Consider the following 24,168-nt stretch of genomic DNA (forward strand, 5'->3'; position numbering starts at 1 on the left):
TCTATCAATCTATAATTTAGTTTTGCCTTTGATCTGCTCCAGCCCTTGGCTCCCAGTCTGGCAGCTGCTGCTGCGTTATCCTTCCTGCTTTGCTTCCAAGCACGAGGTCCCACACCCTGCCTGGGCTTTAATGGGATTTTTGGACACAGAACCCTGAGGCTGGAGGGTGCAGAAGAGCAGAACTTACACCTTGAGCTTGAGGAAATAACAGAACAACAGGAGGGAACCCAGTGCCCGCCCTGGACCAACCACCCACCCTCTGTGCCCTTCCCTTGGGGTGATGCTCTCATCCCGCTCTTGGCTGAGGGGTGGGAGATTTTCAGGACATTATCTGCAGCTGTCAGTGACTGCCTGGACTGGTTTCAACACTTTGAGAACAAATATTCTGCTTTTGGTGAGCATTTCCACAGCAGAAGAGCCAAATATCAACAGGAAAATGAAATTACACAACCATGACTTGGGCCTGGCTGTGCCCAGCCCTGGTGCCCCCCAGGCAGTGACAGTGCAAACAAGGGCACTCTCCAGGAGAAAAAGACCCAACCCCACATTTCTGACAACAAATCTCATGGAGCTTCCACTGCACTGCTGGTAAAACCCAACAGAAAGTCCAGTGGGGATCCCTGAGCTGAGCACTGAGTGCCGGAGTTTCCCTGGCATTTCTCCTGGGAACAATCCCCTCTCATTTTATCTGCATCTCCCTTTCTTTCCTGATGATTATTATTCCTCTGGAGCAGAATGAATGCCTCCAAGAAGAGGAAGTTTCAATTAGGACGCCGAAACCCTAAGCTGTAGTTTTATGGCTTTAAATTAACATATAGAGATTCGCTCCAGGTACCGTAACAAAATCAACATCCAGCCACGCTCTCTGATTACAGAGCTGATAAAGAATTTATGGAACATAGCACAGGAAGCTCTGTCTTTGCTGCCTGCCATTCCAGGGGCAGTGCCCCTCGCTAGGAAATGATGGGGGCAGTGGCAGAGCAGATAAAACACACGGGGCTGCCCCTCAGCTGCTGTAAATCACCCCCTTCACCCCCTTCCCGAGCCATGCAGGGCTCTGGAGCTGCCTGGAGCACTCCACCCTTGTCTCATGCAACAATTCCTTCCCCTTTCAGAGTTCACTGTCTTTTCCTTGCTAAAATTACACATTAACCTCCAAGGATTGCAGTTTTTCACTGTACCCTTCGTAGCCCCTCTCTGCCTGCCTGAGCTGGGGGCTTTCAGATTTTCCCCCATCCTTACAAACTCTCTTGAATTAATAAAGGCCAGTGATGTACCAGTGATGAATTTACCAGTGATGAATTTACCAGCAGGTAAATTCAAATGTCAAAAATCAAAATCTTTCTGTCTGAGGGAAAAAAAAAATTAAAAAGGAAGAAGCAAAGACACGTAAGGCATTCGAGCCCCCAAAATTAACTCCTTCATTCTGGATTGAAAAGCCAGGATTTTGCAAGCAGCCTTTTGAGGCGAGTTCCGTGCGCTGAACCCACACGGCAGCGGCAGCTTTCCTGCTTGTGTGTTAATAAAAAATAAAAATAAATAATAATTGAGGGCCTATTCCCAAACGGGCCCGTCGCTGCCCTTTGCGGCGGTGCGCTGGCCCCCCCTGCTGGCCAGGGCTCGGCGTGGCAGCGGTGGCGCTGCGGGACCGGCGGTGACAATCGAGGCTGCGCCACCTCCTCAGCACAATTTGGGCACAAGCCCCTGTTTCTTTAGGCGTCATGACCACGGGAATCTTCATCTTGCTGTAAAGAGGCTCTGGATTCCCGTGGAATGGGGGAATTCAGCCCTGGTTTGGGGTGAAAGCTGCGGTGAAAGGGGTTTTGTGGGATGCCAAATGTCCCGGTGGAACAGCAGGGATGCTCTGCGGCCGCATCCCAGGGAGTGTCTGCTGCCAGGCTCTAGGGCCGCCCTGCTGCCAAGAATCAGCATCAAAAATGCCCAAACCTTCTCTTGCAGATGTTTATCTGACCCATTCCCAAAATCCCTGGTGAGAGACCTCAGAACCTCCTTGGATAATGTGTTCCCATCTTAGGACAAAATTCCTGCTGCTTTCCATCAGATTCTTGACTCCTGACCCAGTGAGAAGTGCTCTTGGCAGGGAAACGTGGGATAATTCCCAGAATGACATTTTATCCAAGGGATAAGAACAGGGTGAGCCTCATCTGGAGATTTTACCCATCCAGGATCTTGGAAAAATCTCCTAAATCCAAATCCACACAGGTCACTGCACCTGCCATCAGACAGAGTGGGCAGCACTACCTACAAACCACAGCTTGCATTTCTCCTTCTTATCTTCCTTTAATTATTATGTTCTTAAGACCAAATTCCAGCTCTCTGTTTAACTTTTGAGTGTAATTTTAAAAAATCCTTAAAAAGAAAAAAAAATTCTTTGAAATGCATGTGAGCTAGCTATTATTTATATTGGAATATAAATAAAATAATTATTATTTATAGTGTAGTTGTGGGATGAAAGTATAACCACCTGCAAAAAATCCCCAAACAAATGAACAAAAAAATACAACCAAATAATCAAATTATATGTCAATAATCAAGCTACATTTAAATTTTCCATTAAATCAACAGAAAATTTCTGACAAAAAGGAAACAAAATTGGGGTAAAACTAAAGTAAATTAGTTTTTCTTAGGAAGTTCAGGATTTCTTAAGTAGATACCAATCAGGAAGGCTGAGAGAGCCTTGTGCAAGGGTGCCCAGAGCCTAAGTGTGCACAGGAGTGTGTAAGGGCGCATCTGGGAACCCCAAATTACCCAAAACAAACCCAAAACAAGCCCAGCACTGCAGCAGGACCAGCACAGGGAAAACTCCCTCGTCTGACTTCATTAATCCAACTCTTGCTCGTGTATCAAAGTGCAGCACGTTTCCTTGTAAAAATGATTAAGCTGCTAATTAAGCTGTTTATAACTTGTTTCCCTGGTTGCTAATGATAATTAACATGCAAATTAGCTGAGGGAAGAGAGGCACAGGGGTCCTCAGTTCATTACCAAGTTAATTACTGTTTGCATACTTAAACATAACAGTTATAAATGGTGGCATTTAATGTAATGGCCAGGATGATAATTATACCAACGACATTTTGAAAAGTCATTTCACTCTGTGCTATTTTTCTGGGTGATTGATGTTGCCATGGCTGCTTGATAAACTTACTGCAGGCCCAGATGACTTGGAAACAGCAGAACCAAACAAGTTGTCCCTTAACAACATCCCCTTATCCCTGTTTGTTTGGAAAGCAGAGAAGGAATGAGGGGAAATAAGAGCAGAAAGCTTCAATATTAACAGAGGAGGGATAAAGTGGGATGGTTGACGGTGTTTAATTTCAGCTGGCAACATTAACAGCTTCCCATCTTTATCCCTCACGGTTATTCCAAGTTTTAGCAGTGCTGGGAGTCCCTTCTGAGGCTCAGCCCATCAAACTCTTCACTGTCCTCAGCCTCAAATAAACATGGAAAATCACACATCACACCAAAAATGTGGTGAGTTTGTCACTTTGCACTGGGAAGAACAGAAGCAGAGGGCACAGCTATTCTTTGGGAATGCCCCTCGCTTGGCACATTGAGGAATTTGTTCAAACAAACTTGTTTCAATGTCCCTCACTGGCCACAGAGGTGCTGAGCCAGCTGGAAAATCAGGCTAACTATGAGGGTGGGAAGTCTGGGATTTTGGAGTGTTTGGATATCCAGAGGTGGGTCTTGGTCCCCAGTCACACATGGCCCAACTGCTCCTGATTTCAGCATTTTCCATCTAGAAAAGCCTGGGCTTGCAAAGCCAGGCTGGGAAATTCCAGTGGAATAATTCAGAGCAGGAAAGGACAAGATTGCAGAATTTTGTAATACTCAGCCAGATCCTGACTGACTGGCTCAGATTAGAAAATGACCAGGATAAAACTTCTCTGGCCTGGGCCACCTTCCACCCACATGTTTGAGAGCTCTCTTAAACACCACTTTTAATGACTGGACAAGGACTCAGAGCTCTGGTCTGGGTGACAAGGTGGTGATTGGTCACAGGTTGGATTTGATGATCTTGGAAGCCTTTTCCAACCTCATAATTTTGTGATTTCAGCTGGAAATTTCTACCCTTGAGCCTCTGTATCAGAGGATGCAGCATCAGAGGGGGAGGCAGGTGCGTGACCATCCTAAGGGAGCACCATGAACATCACAGGGGAACCTCCTTCATTCACCCCACAGATTTTTACTCCTGGTCTAGCACAACCTTTGTGCCTGTGGAATAGGCAGAGCCAATTCTCTGCCTCACGTGGAGCCACTGCAGAGCTCCCAGCACAAGGAGAACAAATCAAATTCTGCAACTGCACAGCTGAATCCCAGAGCCACAGCCCAGCCAGGCACTGAGACAGCAAAGTCTGTGTGTGGTGACCTCTGGGTGCTTTCTGCTGTCACTGCTTTAATCTCCAGAACATAAACAAAGGGATTATTCCTTTTTCTAATGGAACAACCATGCTTTTCTTGTAATCTCACTCAAGTGCATCTTAATCCTGCTCCTTAAGGAGGATCCCTGCAGTCCTCTGCCTTGTCATTCTTATTGGGTGAGCAGAGATGAAAATAATCCAGTGCATGGAGAGATCACCTTGGCCTTCTGTGCCCACACACCTTCGTGCACCCAGGAGGTTGTGATTACCTGGTGAGCAAAAAACTTTGACTGAGGAGCTGTCTAACATATTCTATAACAGGATTTTAAGTCTTATTATAGAATATAGGACTGGAGTAAAGGACTGGAATATAGAATATAAGTCCTGGAGGAAAGGAGGCTCAGAGGGGACCTTCTTTCTCCACAACTGACAGGAGGTATGTCAGGGAAAAAGGGACAGGAGGAGGGTAAATGGCCCCAAGGTGGACAGAGGAGGTTCAGCTTGGACATCAGCAGGAATTTCCCCATGGAAAGGGTGCTCAGGCCTTGGCAGGGGCTGCCCAGAGAGGTTTGGAGTGCCCATCCCTGGAGGTATCCAAGGAAGGGCTGGATGTGGCACTCAGTGCTCTGGACTGGTGATGAGGTGGGGATCAAGCACAGGATGGGCTCTGATCCTGGAGAACTTTTCCAATCTCAATGATTCCGTGATAAAAACCACCCTTAAAAGACTGAAAACATCCTGAAAATTAATATTTCCCACCAGACTGCATTGGGAAGTAGATCTGTCACCGAGAATCCTTAGAGATCTCCATCAGAACTCTGCTGGGACCCAAAGGAGCAGCAGCAGCTGTGGGGACAGGGGGACACGGTGCCAGGGCTGCAAATTCCCTTCACAGGAGAAGGAAATCCTGCCTCAGGCTCACAGCAGAGCTCCCAGCCCTCTCCCAACAGACTGGGGACGTGGAACTAAAGATGCCTCAGGATGAAATTTCATCCTGTGGCTCCACACACCAGCAGAGCTCCTCTGGCTTCACTGGGGAGGGCACCCAGCCTGGATCATTTAGAAGAAACATCTTCATTCCCCAGCCTGAATGTTCACACCAGCCCTAAGAGAGCAGAATTTGGTGTCACTCACACCAGCCTTAAGAGAGCAGAATTTGGTGTCTGCTCCCCAGCCCAGGTAAAGCTCAGAGTCATAAAATAAATATGAAAAACAGTCATAAAATAAATCCAAGATTTTTTTTAACTTTGTTAATAACCCACCCCATTATGTTCCTTTCTGTCAAAGAAAGGTCATCCTCCTTTTAAGCTGAATTTTCAACCCCAAAATGCTGGTTTCTCAGCCTCAGCCAGAGCTACACGTGGCATTTAACAGCTGTAAGAAAAGGGACTTGTTACCCTGCAGGAATTGAGAGCATTTAAAAGAAAGAAGTGTAGGATTTCTCAGCCCTGACTCTGAGCAGGGCTGTTGCACGTGTGTTTGTGCACCTCCTGCTCTGCAAAGCAGGAAAAACAAAGTTTGCAAACTTGTTCTGTATTTACTCCCTCCCCACCCACCTCCCTTTAAAAATTCATCAGTAATCAGAGACATCCTGAGGAGCTGTTGTAGTAGAGTTACTATTTAATGCATGTGTAGCAGACTTAATATTTAATGTTTAGATAAACATCTCCACAATTTCCCTCCCCTGCCCTGTGTTTTTATGACCCTTTTAGGAAAGGAGCTGGTCTTACCTGCCCCACAGGACACACAGCAAATTGTCTGGGAGCTTGAGAAGAACCTCTAAGTCTTTAAGAGACTTTTCTGGTTCCACCTCTTACAACAACAGGTTTAAACACTCACACTCTCAGGGATCACACCAGGGCAGAATACAGAAATATTCTCGTTTTCCACTGAGCTCCTTAGATGTTGCTCCTCTTATTCCTTCAAGCTCCAGAGTTAAGAACCTAAATTGATTTAAGTTTGATACACAACATGAAATTGGTTGTGTTTTCCTCACCTAAAGTCAACAAAACAACATTTCATGAGGCTGCTGCCTTTTTTGGCCAAGCACAGCATCCCCTAAACCATCCATGTACAGCAGGGAGCACACGGGATCCTTACCCAAACCAGCCTTTTCCAGCTGGAAATGATGGATGGAGGACAATGCCATCCTCACATGCTCTGTATCTACGGGGCAAAACGTGGCTGGAAGCAACTTCCAGCCCACTCAGTCATGCAGCAAAGTCAGATGATGGGTAATGATTTTTGCAGCCTGGACCAGGCTCTGTTGGAGGCTCCAGTCCCAATTTTATTCCCACAAGCTCTGCCTGAGCCTCCAAGGAGGGGCAGAGGCATTTGATCAAGCCAGCTCCCCTTAATGTGATTTCTATTTCAGAACTGCTTCTGTCGTGCCCTTGAGTCTTTTCCTGGCAATATCACCTGTGGCCCGATGTGACAGCAATGCTAAATTATATCTTGATGGCTAATTAGGGTAATTAAAGTGAAAGTAATCAAATCAACGTAATGGGCAAACTCTTAATAAAATGTCAAAAAATCTCTATTCATCATAAAGAGGGTTTTTTTTACTCTTTCAAATGTCAAAGAATGTGGAGAAAGAAAGAGTTGGACTTCAGAGTGGCCCTGGCTTAAAGGGACATCATCAGGCTGAACACTCCCAAAACCAGAGTTGATTTATTGCTAAAAACACTCTAATTGTTAAAAAATAAGGGCTATGATTTAAAAATAAGGGTTATTATTTAAAACATAAGGGTTATTATTTAAAAAGTAGGAGTAGCTATTTAAAAATGAGGTTTACTATTAAAAATAATGTTTATGATTAAAATTCAAGGCTTATTAATAAAAAATAATGTTAAAAGTTTAGGTTGCCTCACAGAGTTTGCTGTTTTGTGTAAATAATTTCCTGTATCTTGTCCTGCTGAGGGTCATGACCTGGGTTAGTTTCCTGAAGATGATGGGGAACATTTCTCCAAGGTGAGGGGGATCTTTTCCCCAAGGTGATGGGGATCTTTTCCCCAAAGTGATGGGGATCCTATCCCAAAAGTGAGGAGGATCCTTTCCCAAAAGTGATGGGGATGCTTTCCCCAAGGTGAGGAGAATCCTTTCCCTGATGTGATAGGGATCCTTTCCCCAAAATGAGGGGGATCCTTTCCCCAGGGTGAAGAGGATCCTTTCCCTAAAGTGAGTGGAATCCTTTCCCTGAGATGAGGAGGATCCTATCCCAAAAGTGAGGAAGATCCTTTCCCTGAGGTGAGTGGGATCCTTTCCCCAAAGCAGTGGAGATTTTTTCCCCGAGGTGAGTGGGATCATTTCTGTCAGATGAGGAGGATCATGCCCTGGCCATGCCCTGAGCATCCCTGCCGGTCCCTCGGGATAAGGAGGGAGAAGCTCAGGCACGGTTCCCGTGCCCGTCCCCGCCCCGCGGGACACCGGGACCGGGCAGTGTTTGCGGTCTCCAGGCAACACAGCGCCCGCTCCTGCCCTGTTCTCCCTCCCTCCTTTTCTCCTTCCTTTCCTCCATCCCCCCCGTCCCAGCCCCGTCTCGTCCCCTCTCAGGTATCGGCAGTGTCTGGCTCAGGTGTGCGGGATGAGGGGCAGGAGCCTCGTCCTGTCTGCTGGGTGGAAAAAAACCGATTTTATCCTCCTTCCTCCAGGCCAAGAGAAAAGGTAAGGGGTGGGTGAAGCATCGAGGTGTGGTGGCTCTGTGTCCTCCGTGTCCCCACCAGCGGTGACATTGATGATTAAAAATTTATCAAATGGTTGTCCCAGCCTCGTCCATGGGCAGGGAACACTGACCAAGGGGGTGGGTGCTTTCTCTGTGAACCTCTGTGATGTTTCTCATCATGGCTTTACTCCCTCAGAAACCTGGCAGTGACCAAACCCTGGCTTTTCACAGTGCCTGGGTTTTCTGGCATCTGGCATTTGAAAAACTGCTCCCTGCAAATGGGAAAACTTGTGTTCCAGAGCCCCTCATGGCTGATTTTCTGCTAAAATTCTGCTCCATGGTCCCCCATTGCTGATTTGCTCTCAAACCTGTGCTCCACAGCCCCTCACTGATGATTTTCTGTCAAAACTCAGCTCCACAGCACCTCATTGCTGTTTTTCTGCTAAAACTCTGCTTCACAGCCCCTCATTGATTATTTTCTGTTGAAACTCTGCTCCACAGCTCACCATTACTGATTTTCTATCAAACCTCTGCTCCATAGCCCTTCACTGCTGATTTTCTGCTACAATTCTACTCCACAGCCCCTCATGGTTGATTTTCTGCTAAAACCCAGCTCCACAGCCCCTCTCTGATGATTTTCTGCTAAAATTCTGCACCACAGCCCACCATTACTGATTTTCTGCTCAAACCCTGCTCCACAGCCCCTCACTGATGATTTTTCAGCCAAAATTCTGCTCCACAGCCCCTCAATGCTGATTTTCTGCCCAAACCCTGCTCCTCACCCCCTCACTGCTGATTTCCTGCTCCGGCCCTGTTCCACAGCCCCTCATTTCTGATTTCCTGCTCCAACCCTGCCCCACAGCCCCTGGTTTCTGATTTTCTGCTTAAACCCTGTTCCACAGCCCCTCATTTCTGATTTTCTGCTCAAACCCTGCTTCACAGCCCTTCACTGCTGATTCTCTGACTCCACAGCCCCTCACGGCTGATTTTTGCCTCAAACCCTGCTCCAGAGCCCCTCACTGCTGATTTTCTACCCCACAGCCCCTGGTTTCTGATTTTCTGCTCAAACCCTGCTCCACATCCCCGCATTTCTGATTTTCTGCCCAAACCCTGTTCCACAGGCCCTCATTTCTGTTTTCCAGGCCCCGGCCATGTCCTGCCCGTGACGCCGCTCGGTGAAGGCCCAAGGCCCGGCCATGTCCCCTGAGGAGCTCGCCGCCCTGCTCTGTGGGGAAGGGGACGAGCGCCTCTCCCTGCAGGAATTTCCAGCAGCCACGGCTTTTTACCTGGCTGCCTTCAGCTGCTGCGCCCCCACAGCAGTGCAGAGAGTGAACTCCATGGCCCACGGGCTCTGGGAGAGAGTGGTGGCCACCTTGGAGGCCTGGTGCCAAGGCAAGGCTCAGATCCCCAAAATCCAGAGCAGGAACTTGGCCGTGGTGTCCCTCAGCGTGGGAATAGCTGCGATTTTCCTCTCCACCCTCATCCCCAACAACGTGGTGGCCTCAGTGTACGAGCTGGAGGCCCTGCTGAGGCGAGGGTGCTCGGAGGAGGTGGTGAGGAAATGCAATCTCCTGCTGGAGGGTAACCCAAGGGGTTCCATGGAGCTGCTGCTGCTGAGGGCGCTGGCACGGGTGCTCTCAGGGACACAGGCTGGGAAGGGAATCCTGGATTATGTCCAAGCCTTTGTGCTGCACCAAACTGAGGCAGCAGCCTACGTGTGCAGCAGGCAAAGGGAGCACCTGCCCCAGGTCATCCAAGCTTTCTCTGATCATCTTTCCACATGCCAGGAGAAAAGCCCAGGCTGCAGCTCCTCGGAGCAGTGGCTGGGTGAGTGCTACAGATTCCTGGCTGCAGTGGCACCGGGGCACGCCTGGGTGTGCAGGGCACGGGCAGCCCACCTCCGAAAAACAGGAGAGTTTCAGGAGTGTGTGGCTGTTTGCACCAAGGCCCTTGAGGGATTCTCAGCTGATAATCTCGGAGGTGAGGACGTTCTGGCTCTGCTCCTGGAACGAGCTGCTGGGTATTTCTTCCTGGGAGGATGCACGCAGGAAATGATGCAGGATTTAGCAGCAGCTTTTGCAGCAGACCCTGCCCGGGCAATGAAAGGCTTTGAAGAGCTTTTCTCACCCTGTGATGCTGAGAAGATCGAGGAGCAGGCCAGAGCTGCCCTGGAGGGGAGGTTTGCATCCTACAGGGAGGCTGTGCGTGCTCGGGCTGAGCTCAGGGGCACCTGTGGCACTGAGCTGCTCCCTCCTGTCATCCAGACAATCCAGCTGCTCCTGCACATCTGCCCAGGGTCCAGCCGGGAGCTCAGGGTCCGGCTGGCAGACTGTCACCTCCTGCAGGGACACCCCGGGGCTGCCCTGGACATGTGTGAGCAGCTGCTGGCAGCAGAGCAGAGCACGTACCACAACACCCTGCTGGCACTGCGAGGCTTCTGCTCCCTCCATGCCCAGGACCACCACGGAGCCCTGCAGGACTTCCAGAGGGTCATCGAGCACGAGTCCCCACATCCCAGCAGCTGCATCAAAGCCCTGTGTGGGCGTGGGCTGATCCGTATTTCTGGTGGCAGCAATTACTTGACAGCCCTGGATTATATCACAGCTTGCCAGTTAAAGCTGGATGAAACCATCTTCACCATCAAGTCCTATGTGCCATGGAACCAGAGGGGATTGCTGCTGAAGGTCCTCCAGGAGGAAGGACAGATGATGCTCCAGAAGAAGAGGTACCCAGGAGGCAGCTCATTTTCCTTTCAGAAAAAGCAAACAGGGCTGTGCACATCCCTAACCTTGAAGGTGTTTTGTTTTGTTGGCTTTTTTTTTTTTTTCCCCACTCCAGAGATGCCCCTGGGGTTTTCCAGCTGGCTTCTCTCTTGGTGGAGCTGGACAGCTCTGACGAGGCATCCCGGATCCTGTGTGCTGATGCCCTGTACCAGATGGGCCGTGGGGAAGAAGCCCACGAGATGCTGTCACTGGCCCTCTCCAGAAACCCCCAGAGGGCTCCTGTGCTGGCCAGGCTGGCCCTGCTGCAGCTCAAGAGAGGCTCTGTGTACGATGGCAACCAGGTAAGGAGCACTTGGAAAGCCTCATCCTCAGGGTCGTTCCCTCCTCAACAGCTGATTTGCCAAATTTGCCCCAGACAGCAGTGAAATTACAGATTAATCCCTGTGTTCAGTGGTTTGGGTGCATTTCCCCTTTATAACTAAACTTTGCTGTTAGGAGCTCCCTGAATGGCAGCAGGGAGAGAGCTGTGACACAGTGAATCTTGGAGCCCACATACAGAACCTCTAGCAGAACTTAAAGGTGTAAATAGAGGGCTGATGTTGCCATCAAATCATAGAATCACAGGAATTTGTGTCCAAAAAGGCCACACAAGGACTCCCAGTTAAATCCAGCTCGTTCCTGACGTGATTTTTAATGGCATTTCTCAGCACTTTAACCAGGCAGTCCCTAGGGACAACATTATGGGATTGGGAATGTTCCCTTAGAGAAAAGAAGGCACCTCCCCAATTATCCTAACAAAGTCTTGGAGAAGAAAGACACAAATTCAGAAACTCCCATATCAGTCTGCAGTTTTCTTTCTCCAATGCTGATAAATTGTGCTGGAAACCCTAAAAGCCATTCCAGCAAAGTTAGTTCTCCTACCCAGGATTACAAAGCTGAATTCCCAGGGTCTGCCATCAGAGGGAACTATTGTATTCTTTTTAAAATGCCATATAAATTCTGCTAACCCATAAGGAGAAAGGTTTTATTGTCAGCACTTCACTACTGCCTATGAAAAATAAAAGTTTGCTGTAATTTGCTGCTTTTAGGATGGCTGTTAATGAAGGATGTGGCTTTATTACAGTGCTCTCTTTGGAAGTTGGATTTCCATCTGCAGCTTCTGCTGCAATTTCTGCATGGAACATCTGAAATTTCTCTTCAAAATACTTTTAGCCCACCTGCCTGTCAGATGCCAATCACTTTTATCTATCAATAAAATAGAGAAAGTTATGAGTTCAAGGGATGTGTCTGGTACATCAGGATAACTTTGTTCTTGTCCAGACTTCTCTGGCTCAGATTTGAATATCCAGTCCCTGCTGAGCACTGTAAAAACCATCTTTTGATTCATTTTCATTGGAAATTATGTTTAAAAAGTGCTTGTTGAGGCAAAGATACCAAAGGTCAGACAGGATTCTTTTCCAGAAGGACAGTACTTTGTGAGTGCTTTTCCCAGATTACCAATAACAATACTAAAAATAACTTACAGCACTTCCCTAATTTTCCATTAATCCAATGGTTTTGATTTTGCAGTCAAAAGGGTCACTGGAATCCTTGTGTTCCACAGGAACATTCTCTTTTTTGGGCAGTCGTCCTGTATTTATAAAAACACTCCACTGGGCCAATGTGGATGCTGCCCAAAACAAAGCAGGCAGCACCAGGTATTTGCCCAGGATTATTTCCACAGCTGCAGTGGTGGTGAGGAAAGATAAGAATTCCGGTTTTCTCCAACCTGCATTCACAGCAGGGCCAGCTGAGGGGATAAATCAGGGAGATTTGTGATCCTGGGCTGGCTGAAGCTCCAGGGAGAGGTGGGGAAGCTGGGGAAGGACACAAATCTCTCACACACAACCTCACATCCCATTCAACTCTTTCTCTGCTGCCTTTTCCTCTCTCATCCTTAAGCTGCTGAGGAGACTGATCAGAATTGGAGATTCCTCCTGCCTCCTGCCAGTGCTGGACATTTTCCAGGACGAGGACAGAAAGCTGCTGCAGAGGCACTGCCGCTGGCGAGCCCTGGCCATCCTGAAGGGCAAACAGGAGGCTGCTGCCATCAAAGAGGCCATTGCCCACCTGTCCTTTGCCATCCTTGCTGCAGGTAGGGCACCAGGATGCCCGTGGGGATTTGCTCCTAAGGGAAATCATGTGGGTGGGACAGGATGTCCAGATGTCCTCTGTCACCTCCCCGGTGAGGGCTGACACAGCAGGTTCACCTGGGCCAGGAATTTTAAATTTTAAATTTCAAAAATTTTAAATTTCAAAAATTTTAAATTTCAAATTTCAAGGAATTTTATTGGGTTCAGCTCAATTCTACAGGGACATCATCCCCTCTTCTTCACCCAGTGCAAAGGAGTGAATGCAGCCCCTCACACATTTCACCATCCCAGCTTTCCCTCAAGAGAGAGACCAGGCTGACATGGAAATTCTTCTGGCGTGTTCCAAGTAAAACCATGTTTGTATGGAAATCTGCCTTTCACTCTGAGCAAATGTTATGACAGCAGCACTGAAAAGAAGAGAGGCTGGCTGGTGGAAATGGAATAAAAACCCTGTTAATTGCTTGGAGATGGTTCCATTTCACAGCCCGTGCATTCCAGCTTATCAGCTCCCCACCTGCTAGAACAGATGCTTGTTAAGAAATAGATATTGTCTTTAGAGGAGCCAACTGGTAGAGCTCCAGAGTGATAATAACCTTTGGTACAGAAGTTTTGGAGCAAATCAGGAGGGAGAAAAAGCCTCATTACTGCAGAGGAATTGCTTGGAGCCTGTCTGCTGGCTGATCCCTGCAGGCAGCTGCATTTGCTGACCTCCCTATGAAAACATATTTCCAGTGGCACTGATGATTTATCATCCAATATTGGATGCCACAGTTATTGATTGCAACCCTGAGCATATTAAGATCCTTATCAAAATTGCCTTGGAAGGAAGGGATATGTGGATGGCAGGCAGAGAAATGCTCTGCAGGCAGGGAATGGAGGGACCAGGATTTTCTCTGACAACTCTATGTGTTTATTTGGGCAGCACTTGTGTGAAAGCAGAAGAAAAAAAAGAAAAAAAGAAAAAGCAGCTCAGTATCACAAATCCCAGTGCATATTAATTCTGGCAGGGAATTAGTCAGTCCCATCTGGATAACTCATTTATCCAAAACAATGTGTACCTTCCCTGCCCGTGGGAGGGGGCTGGGGACTCTTTAAGGTCCCTTCCAACCCAAACTATTCTGTGATTCTGACCCCACTTTATTAAAACAGCCAAATGGCTTCGTGCCTCCACTCTCACGCAGTCCCAGATCTCCCTCTTAGGGCTTTCTCCTCTCATTCCTGCTGCTCCCACTCCTGCCTGACACAGATTCTTCTTTCCTTTCAACACGTAGCAGGAATTCCACTTGCAACAACAATAAAGGAAACTTCCACTTAAGCAAACTCTCATTGTACTTCATCCTGAGGTATCCTCAGGCCAAGTGGAGCTTTTTTGGAGCTTCCTGTGGGTATCCTTGCAGTAACCATGGCTGCATCCCTGTCCTCCAGGTGGTTATGCTGAGGATTGCCTTCTCACCAGGGCACGATGCTATGGGCGCCTTGGGCAGATGAAAACTGCAATTTTTGATTTTAATGCTGTCCTGAAGGAGGATCCCAGGAATGTGCAAGCTCTGAGTGGCCGAGGGTTTGTTCACCTCGCTCTGAGGCAGCAGAAGGTACTGTCCATGTGGGGCTTTGCTGGTTTTTCTGAGGGTACTGAACAAAATGAGTGTAAAGCATCACAGAATTCGTTGTGGAATCGCTGGAATCAGGAGTTTCTCACAGAATTTGGGCAGTGAAAGGCTCTGGCTTTGGCTGGGTGTATGAACAGCTCATCTGGCTTTGCTGATTTTCTTTCCAAGCCTAGGGAAAGGAGGGGTAAACCTTGGTCATGATTTTCTGTGATAACCCAAGGAGTTTAAAGCACTTTGCAAACACTGATTCAAACCTGCCTTTATGACCTCCTATCAGCTGTGCAAATGGAAAAGCTGCAGCACAAGGACAGGGAAGAGCAGAGTTTCTCTGTGGCTCAGCAGAGAACAGAAAGCAGCTGAAAGAACAAATGATCAATACTTAATTATTGCTTCCACTTCTTTCCTTGGTGCTGTTTTTCCACAGGAGGCAGTGCAAGATCTGATCTCAGCACTGAAGCTGGAGGCAGGAGCAGTGATCCCAGCAATCCTGTCCTTGAAGCCTGAGGCCCAAGGGTTGGTCACTGGGTGGCTCCTCCAGCATGGCAGGGCCACTCTCAGCGAGCTCATGGCCACCAAAGATGTCCCAGCAGAAGAAACCCTTGGGGACCTACTCACGATGGCAAAAGCACTGACCAAGATCTGCAGGGCTGCACAACATCACATCTTCTATACTGACGTTCTGATGGCAAATGGTGAGTTCCAGTCCTTCAGCACAGCTGGTCAGGCCTCGTGAGGGAGCAGAAAATGGATAGATGTAAATATTAAATGTCAAGGGTGTTGCTGGATGGTTCTAGATGGTGCTGGACGGTGCTGAATAATGCTGGATGGTGCTGGGTAATGGTGGATGGTGCTGGATGGTACTTCTGAAGAGAAGTTTGAAAACATTCTGGGACAGGGTATTCTTGGGACTTTAACTGGTCAAAGTGACCCCAAGATGTGTTAGAAAGTCTCTTTTCCCAGCCTGGCAGTCAAAGAAGGAGCCAGAGCTCTTCAGTTCTTGGTCTCAAAGTTGTTTATTGCTTCTTATCTATAAAATTCTTTCTCCTGACCTGCCAAGCTCCACTCAGCAGGTCAGACAGAGGTACGCTGGCAGCCCTCAGGGCAGTGTTATCTTTTATACTGAAAACTACATGTACAATATTTACAATTCCTTCCCAATACCCATCACCTATGTTAGACAGTGAGCTTCTACTCTAAACCAACCCAAAAGTGCCAACATCATAGCAGAACACGGAGGCCAAGAAGAAGAAGGAGAAAGGCTGGACACACCCAGATTCCTCCATCTTGCCCCCTGAACCCCCATTCCAAAAACCCCAAAAAATCTATTTTTCACCCCGTGACAAACTGATTATTATTCTGCTTAGACTTTTGTGGCTTGCAGATCCTCATATAAGGTTGGCAACTTGCTCCATGGGTCATAATCAAAACCACAGGCATCTTGGGCTCTGTGCCCCCTGGCAGAGGTCCTGGCAATCCAGGACAGCCAGAGAGATGCCCTGAATTCTGACAGGGTGTGACATAATTAACGCCTTCAGACGTGGACTGGCTGCCTGACCCCTGCCTCGCTGTGGTTTCTCGGTACCTTTCTCCCCATGGGATGGATTATGGAGTTTGTGCTGGTGTTCCCCAACAGGAAGGCACCAAGAGGCCCTCAAGCACCTGCAGGAAGCCTTTGGCCACTGTCCTGCTGAGGACACAGCCAGGGCTCGCTTGGCTGTGCTGCAGCTGCAGGGCAGGAACGTGGCAGGAGCAGCTGCCCCTCTCAGCGTCCTGGCCAGGAGAGATGAGAAGGACTTGGCCTTTCTCCTGAACTTTGTAGACACCAAGAAACAGCAGCACCTTGCTCAGGTACAGCCCTTTTATTTGGATCCCACATCTGTGGATTCAGTGGGGAAATAATTGAGAAGCAAAACTGGGATTCTGCAGGAATTTCTCCCTGCCTTGAGAAGTGCGTGGGGAGAGTTTCAGCAGATGGATAGGGCACAAATTGGCTTTTCAGCCAGGGAGTTGGAGCCAAACTTCTTCCACTGCAGTGACCCTGATCAGTCTCTAGTAATCCATCAACTGCCACATCTGAGCACTTGGGATTCCTTTTTGGTCTCCCTAGCACAAGAGCTGGTGATGCCCACACTGAAATTCAGGGGGTGTGAGGGCAGCAGGTAGAGATTTAACAGATCATTGCTAATTGTTGTACTCTGGGGGATACACGGGGCTCATGGATGGCTCCTGGTGAAGGGGGATTCGTGTTTTGTTCATTTTCATGATGAAAAGAGCTGAGTATTTCAATTCAGTGACATTAAATACTTCCACCCTTCTTTTGTGCAACATTTAGGATTTCTAATATGATCTCATTTTTTACAAAATAAAGGCTTTGAGGCTGGTTTTCTTAGCTAAAACTGACACAACAATGCCACAAAGTTCTGATCCCCCCCTCCCAAGTATTTATTATTCAGCATTTTTTCTTGTTTCTCCCCCAAAGTACACCCAGAAAGTATCTCCAATAATAAGACAAGAGAAGGTCAGATTGATAGTGAAGAGTTTTAACACTCAGCCAAGCATCTGCAGTTCTGATTACCCAGAAGCTCTGGATTCTGAGAATCAGTTTGCTTCCTTTTATTCAATTTGTTGCTGGTGTGCACCCTGGTGAGAAGCTATATTGTTATGCTCTCTCCCAGGTTATAAAACAAATAACATGCTGATATCCTTAATGCAGCAAGGGGAGTCCTTGGAATGTATTTGAACAGAACAGCAGGAGGATATAAGTAAACAAGTATTAATTTACCAGTCCCCAGACATGACCCATTACAGAGAAAAGAGCCCCTCTCTTCTAAATAATGTAAAAAGTTCAGTCTTAGGGGGAAGAGTTGGAAGATTTCAGAGGCAATTTGCAATCTTCCACTTTAGAAAGCTGATAAAGGAACAATTGGGACTGTGACTAGGGAGGCCCTAAGGAGGTGTCTGTAAATGAAGACACATTTTAGAGCTGAATTTCCCCTGCTGCCACATCACTCCTTCTGTGGGGGTCTCACAGCCCAGTCCATCCATGCTGCTTCCCTTCTGAGGCAACACAGGAGGAAGAAAAAAACTTGTCAGGAAGAAAAGAAAAATGAAAAGAAAAAAATCAAACTAACATTTGTATCGCTTATACTGCACTGACAAGTGAGAACCCACTGGTGCCACACGTGAGTGAAGCCTTTAAAATGGGAGAGAAACTTACTTCTGTCTCTTTTTGGCAGCTGTGTTTGAAATAAAACCCCTCACTGTGGCTCATTTATCATGAGAGATTGAGACAAGAGGTGTGACCAGGCTGATTCCAAAACTGGAGCCCAATACCAGGGTTGGGAGTTTAAAAAGAAAACATTGCTCCCTTTCATCTCATGCTTTTCAATGTTTGAACTCAAGCACCTGGGAGTCTTTAGATTTATTTTGTGACCAGGGGATGAGTGTGTGCTCTCTGGGGTGTGGAAGGAATTGTTTCATCCACCTGCCCAGTGTCTCAAAGGATTTCCCAGCAGCACTTCCTTTTGCCTGTCAGCTTATTCTGGTTTGTGAAAGGAAGATCTCAATAAAAGCAAAGTTTTAAAAGCTTTCATACAGAATTAATGCTAAAATTCCCAATGATGGCCTGGCTTTGCTGAGGTTCCTACCCTGGGAGAGGGAGCTTGCTCTGTTCCTGAATTTCCCAGGTAGGAAAAGAAGAGTTCAGAGTTCACACCCAGTCTCAGCACTCCAGCACAAAAGCATTTCTGCCACATTGTTTTTTGAGAATTTGGAATTACAGGCATTTTTAAAACGTGTCATCATTATCCTGGAGCCAGGTCTGAAGAGCTAAAAATAGTTCTCCATAAGCTGAATAGGAAAGGGTGGAGGAAGGAGAGAGCTCCTTGATGTACTCTTTCCCATTTCATAGAAAACAAAGCCATAAAATTCTCCCATTATTTATAGTGAAAGGGGTCCCATGCTGAGAAGTTTGTAAACAACTGGGAGAGCCCCATGGGAATAGGAATCTGAAAGATTTATTAAGCTGCAAAAGGTCAGAGGAAGGGAGTTTGCTTTGCTGCTCGTGCAGCTTCAACCCTTGGCTTTCCTAAGTCAGGGGTAAATGCACGACTGATTCTCAACCCCTCACACAGATCCTTGGGGCTGCAGCTGCTGTGGAGATCCAGATACCTACAAAAAAAGTCTCCAAAACTGCATGGTCTGTGCCAGAATTAGGTGAAGTTGCCATTCCACATGGCCTTCATGGCATGTGCAGGTGGAGAAGGAAAGACTTGCTCCAAACTCTCCTGGAAACACCCAACCCTCTCCCGAAGCTCAGAGTTTATCATTCCATCTGCTGGGATTTGCTGCTCAGGGAATGACCCTTGGCCATAAATTCCATGCCCAGTAAACTCCTCACTCTTTTTCTTTCTAAGGAATTAAGCCTTGGTCATATCATAAGATTGGTCCCTAGGGGCAGGAACCAAAAAATGCTACAAAAATATGTGTATGTTCAGTCTTTTACACCCAGTGAGGTGAATAGATGGAAAAAAGGGACACAGAAACCTAATCCAGGGATCCACTCATGGCCCTTTCCAGGTGGCACCTGAATTATTTCAGTCTGGAAGCCAAAATCAAACTTTTAATGACAAGTTGGACTCCAGTTTCCCTGGAATGCACTCCAAGGATTTTCCTGCCCTTCCAGGTCACCTGCAATGAGGCTGATGACAAAAATGCTTCCCAAAGGCCACATGCAGGGAGCAGCTGAACTCAGCCGTGCCATCCTTCTGGCTTCCCTTGCCTTCTCTCCCTGGGCCTGGTTTTCATCTTTATCTCTGTTAGGAGATAACGTGCAAGCTGCTGATTAATCCTTCCCTGTTACACCCCAAAAACATCCCAGCTCAGGTCCCTTAAATCAGGCAGAGCCAAAAGAGAATCCAGAATCCAACTGTCCAGCCTTGCTCCATCTGCAAGGGTGAAAGGGAATCCTTTCTTTTCAGATGGGATTTTTCCTCCAAGTGTGGCAGGAAAGGCAGAATCTCGTGGCTTGATGTGGGGACTCTCAGGGAAATGGGAAGAAATGCCACATTGCAATATTGCTCAGTGAATAAATGCAATATTGTGGTGCAATAACCCCAAATGCCCCGGGTTAGAGCACTGAAACCTCCAGCATCAGATTCAGCATTCAGCACAACAACAACAACAACCATTGTGTTTTCTTCTGCCTCTGAGACAACAAATTCACCTTAGAGGCTGAAAATGACAATTTAACTACACAAACACAAGCTATCTTGAGGAACTGCACTGAGTTCCTTGGAACAATGTGATCCAGAACTCTGGAATTTCTAGGGGGGAACAAAAAACACCTTCTCTTGCCAAGATGCTCCTCAGGCAGCTGCAATTCCACCTTGATCCCTTGTTAAATTCCTGCCACTGAGGGGACACTTGGGTCGAGGAGTTGTTTTAAAAACATTTCAAAGGACAAAGCAAATGTGCTGCTCTTTAAATGTACACAGACATCTGAGATGTGTTTGGACAAGCTGCCTGAAAATTTATGGCCAGAATTGTTAAAGCCAGGGGTTGACACTATTTGGGGAGAAGTCCTATTGCTATTTCTCTGCATGGAAGCTGAGAGACTCCTTAATAAATATTATGTCAAGAAAAATAGCAATAGACATATATTTTATATATTTTTATATGTATATAATATTTATTTAGCAATATATATTATATAGAGATATATATTGCTATATATATCTGTTGATATATATATACACACATATATATATAGCAAAATATATATATAATGTGCATTATAATGAAATAACTGGGGCAGAATTCCTCCTAAACCACGAGAATAAACTAAATTATTTCATGCCACTGCTCTCAGATGAGGTGCTGGGACTTGCCCTGCAGTATTGATTCCTTTCCTGCAGAACCTGTTCTCAGTCCTGGCCAACAGAAATCAATCCTAACCCCAGTCAGCCAAAATAAAAGGGGCACACAAAGAAACTGGAGGACCTGACCTGGCTGTCAGGTGTGGCTACTAAACCAGTGGCTGGGCTAACTGGATTTCTGCATCCACAAGCAGGAGTTACCCCTGAAATGAGGAGGATGCAAATATTTATCCTTTGCTTGAGCCTCAGCTTGTTTGGCCCAGCCTTTTGCAAGCCCTCAGCTGCTGATGGCAGCCTTTATAACCTGAATATTCACTCTGCTGCAGCGCATTAAAAGCTTTATTTATTACCAATAAAAGGGAATAATGAGAAATCCATTTGAGGCAAATACTTCTAATGGACTTTTCTTCATTGACCTCCATGAACCTAAAAATTATGTGGCTCTTTCAGCCTTCTTTATTTTCTTGTTGTTGTTTTTGCCTTCAGATGAGGGCAGAGAGTTCAAATTGCACTCAAGATTAACAATTAGCAAAGCCACCAGTTGGCCTTTTTTTTTTTTTAATTAATCTTAGGTAAGCTCCAGTAGAGACAAAAATTTCATTTTTAGCTCTTGCATTTGTGGGACAGCACCTGGGGATGTTGGTCCAGGCACCTTTTTGTTCATAATTCCTAAGAAATCTAAACAAATTCAGAAGAAACTCTGTGCAGAAAAAAAGGACTTTAGAAGCTCCTGAGATAGCAGCAAGTTCCCAGTGGGCCAAGAGTTTTATATCCTGGTCATATCATAAGATTTGCCTTGGTCATATCATAAGATTGAATAGACGGAAAAAAGGGACACAGGGACACAATCCAGGGATCCACTCATGGCCCTTTCCAGGTGGCACCTGAATTATTTCAGTCTGGAAGCCAAAATCAAGATTTTAGTGACAAGTTGGACTCCAGTTTCCCTGGAATGCACTCCAAGGATTTTCCTGCCCTTCCAGGTCACCTGCAATGAGGCTGATGACACAAATGCTTCCCAAAGGCCACATGCAGGGAGCAGCTGAACTCTTATCTGTATGCAAAAATTATTATTTCTCCAGCTAGATGTAATTCCAATATTTGATAAAACAACTAATTAGTGTCTGTGTGTATGACCAGTCCAGACTAGATTTTTTTTCCCCTAATTTTTTCCCCTTTATGTCACTATAGGACATGAAATAACACGAGCGCACATAGCACTGCTCTCAAGGTGAAAAAAGGGAAGTTTATTTTTTAACTCTAACATTTACAGTTTTCTAAAAAAGTGACAGTGGATTGAAGGGTGACAGTGCCACCTCTCCAATGACACTTGGCAAACTAACAATCTATCAAATTTCTTTTCTTCCACAAAAGAATGCAAAACAACCAGTTATTTACAGAAGGTGTGTGAGAAAGTTTGTTACAAGAATGTAAACATCAGAAAGCTTCAAAAATCTTAAAAAATCAGGGCAACACGTTTATTAACTAACATGGATTACTCTGTCCCCACAGGCAGCAGCCCAGGAAGGGAAGGTGCTGATGAAAGGCCACAACCACCAGCAGGCTCTGGGCTACCACAGCCTGGCTGTGCTGGCCAGCAGGGCCAACCCCAGGTACCTGAGGCACAGAGCTGCCTGCCTGGTGCACCTGAAAAAATATGAAAAAGCTCTGAAAGACATGGAAAAAGTGATCCAAGGGCATGGCTGTAACAGCCCAAAAACACAGGCTGGGGATCACTGCTGCCAGGGCTTCCTGCTGCTGGCCCTGGCTCGGGAGGAGGCAGCAGTGCAGCACTACATGCAAGCCCTGCAGCTGGATGAGCCCCTGGCCCTGGGCACCATCTCTGAGTGCCCTGGCAGGGAATCTTTAACCCAAACTTTTCACAAAATTGCACAATATAACTTTGAAAAGCAGCGTTATGAAGAGGCCTGGAAAATCACAGACTATGGGCTTAAAATTGGTAAAAGTTCTGAGCTCCAGAAGCTGAAAGCAAGACTGAAAAGAGAGGCATCAAGCTGTAGCATACATTGATTTCTCTGTTTGGGGATTTTCCAGTCTGATTGCTTTCTGGGAGGCTGCAAGAATGAAGGAAAGATGAGGAAGATAAGAAAGATAAGAAGCTGATGATAAATATGCAACAAACACTGAACATGGAGCAGCAAAACAAAACTGACCAAGACAGCAATGAGGAAAAAAAGAAAATTGCAGCATTCAGGATTCCTTAAAATTATTGTGGATTATGTAAACTCCCCATTGTGAAAAAAAGCCTTTTTTCTGGCTAAACAACAAATTCTAACACACAGGTTCCAGTCCTACTGAAGGAAAACATTCAAATCAATTGCAGCTCATGAATAATAATCATGTATTGATGAGCTTTAACACTGTTCAATCAATTGGCCTTATTTTTATGGGCCAGTCAAAAGGATCAGTCAGAAGTAACTCCTGTAAGGTGTTTGTGAAGGCCCTGTCTGTTGGTTATTGGTTACTACTGGAAGGAAAACATGATCCAGATTTTTTTTTTCAGCTTGCAAATGGAGCCGACAGTTGTTTAAGGATATAATTTAATGCTTGGAAAGAAGCTCTCCCACAGCATCTTGATGCACATTATGGGGAAAAAGCCTCATCAGTGTCACTAGGAATAAAATATAGGAATAAAATATAATTTGAAAGGGTGTGTTACACCCTTCTCCTGCTGCCACACCAAAAACCTCCTTGGGCTAACCCAGAGTGAGGGACCTGACTGGATTTAAACTTGTGTGTGTGACTTTTGCTTTTCAGGTTTTTTAACTCATTTTTAAATTTAGAATAAAAAATCCCCAGCCGGGTTTTTTTTTTTTCCCTCGGTCCTGGTCAGTCTGCGAGGCAACGTTAATCACCAAAGTTTGGGTGCAGACCATCCAGGGACTGGGGTTTTTGTCAGGCAGGAGGATCTTTTGGAGGCTACCAGGAACTACGTTCCCGAGGACCAATGGCTGCTGGGGTGTAATTTAGCAGTTGTGATGAGAGGGATGGTGAGTTTGTGTGTCATCTGAAGGGGGTGTTAAGGGTAGATGAGTGTTGTTTTTTGTGTGCTTTTGTTGGTTTGGGTTTCCTGTAACAATAAATCAACATGTAATGAAAACAGAAAAAGGTTATCATCTTGTGTTAATGTGTATTGCTCTGTATTGCAGGCTGAGCACAGGGTGAACTCTCTCCTCCTTGCTGTGACACCTGGGCTGGCAGGGATGACACAGTGACCTCGCCAGCCAATGTTGCCTGTGCCATCACCTGGCACTGACGTGCTTGATGGAAATCATTTTGCTGGGATTTTTCTCCTGAGAAGCCTCAGAACAGAAATGGAACCAATAACAATCTGCTGGCTGTGGAGTGTGGGCTGGAGATGGTTTAGCAACAGGGGCATCTTGGATTAGTCTCCTGTGCATTGTTTCTACTTGATGACCAATCATGGTCCAGCGGTGTCGGGGCTGTGAGCAGTCCCAGGTTTTTATTATTCATTCCTTTCCAGCTTTCTGATGTCTCCTTGCTCTTTTAGTATAGTTCTAATATCTCATTTTCTTTTAATATAATAGAGATCATAAAATAATATTTCAGCCTTCTGAAAGGTGGAGTCAAGATTCTCATCTCTTCCCTTGTCCTGGGGACCTTCAAACACCACCACAATCAGCGGCTGAGTGGGTTTGTGCGAGCCCCTCAGTAACCCTCGGCCGGTCCCGAGTCGGCAGACACCGGGGGGCAGCCTCAACATGGCCGAGAGCGGGGAGACACTCTCTGTGTGTGCCCCGAG

General features: G+C 46.6%; 1 protein-coding gene across 2 annotated transcripts; it reads left to right on the forward strand.

Moving 5' to 3' along the window:
* Positions 1-7,849: 7,849 nt before the first annotated feature.
* On the forward strand, positions 7,850-23,985 carry TTC34 (tetratricopeptide repeat domain 34). 2 transcript variants are annotated; one of them, XM_054647989.2, is made up of 8 exons: positions 7,850-8,045; positions 9,186-10,768; positions 10,882-11,107; positions 12,708-12,900; positions 14,324-14,490; positions 14,933-15,200; positions 16,142-16,356; positions 21,897-23,985. In XM_054647989.2, exons 2-8 carry the CDS (start codon positions 9,240-9,242, stop codon positions 22,413-22,415), a joined length of 3,117 nt encoding a protein of 1,038 aa, XP_054503964.2. In that variant the 5' UTR covers positions 7,850-8,045; positions 9,186-9,239; the 3' UTR covers positions 22,416-23,985. The 2 variants fall into 2 exon arrangements, with proteins under 2 accessions (XP_054503964.2, XP_077046424.1); XM_077190309.1 differs by having other exon boundaries at positions 23,555-23,985.
* The last annotated feature ends 183 nt before the right edge of the window (positions 23,986-24,168 follow it).

Source organism: Agelaius phoeniceus, chromosome 24 (assembly GCF_051311805.1).
Source record: "Agelaius phoeniceus isolate bAgePho1 chromosome 24, bAgePho1.hap1, whole genome shotgun sequence".
NCBI classification, from domain to species: domain Eukaryota; kingdom Metazoa; phylum Chordata; class Aves; order Passeriformes; family Icteridae; genus Agelaius; species Agelaius phoeniceus.

Bases quoted from the DNA above. Each gene is read 5' to 3' on its own strand.
- TTC34 (XM_054647989.2), top strand. From the start codon at position 9,240: ATGTCCCCTGAGGAGCTCGCCGCCCTGCTCTGTGGGGAAGGGGACGAG. The intron at 12,901-14,323 runs GTAGGGCACCAG...CCTGTCCTCCAG, and splicing joins CTTTGCCATCCTTGCTGCAG to GTGGTTATGCTGAGGATTGC. The intron at 15,201-16,141 runs GTGAGTTCCAGT...GTTCCCCAACAG, and splicing joins TGACGTTCTGATGGCAAATG to GAAGGCACCAAGAGGCCCTC.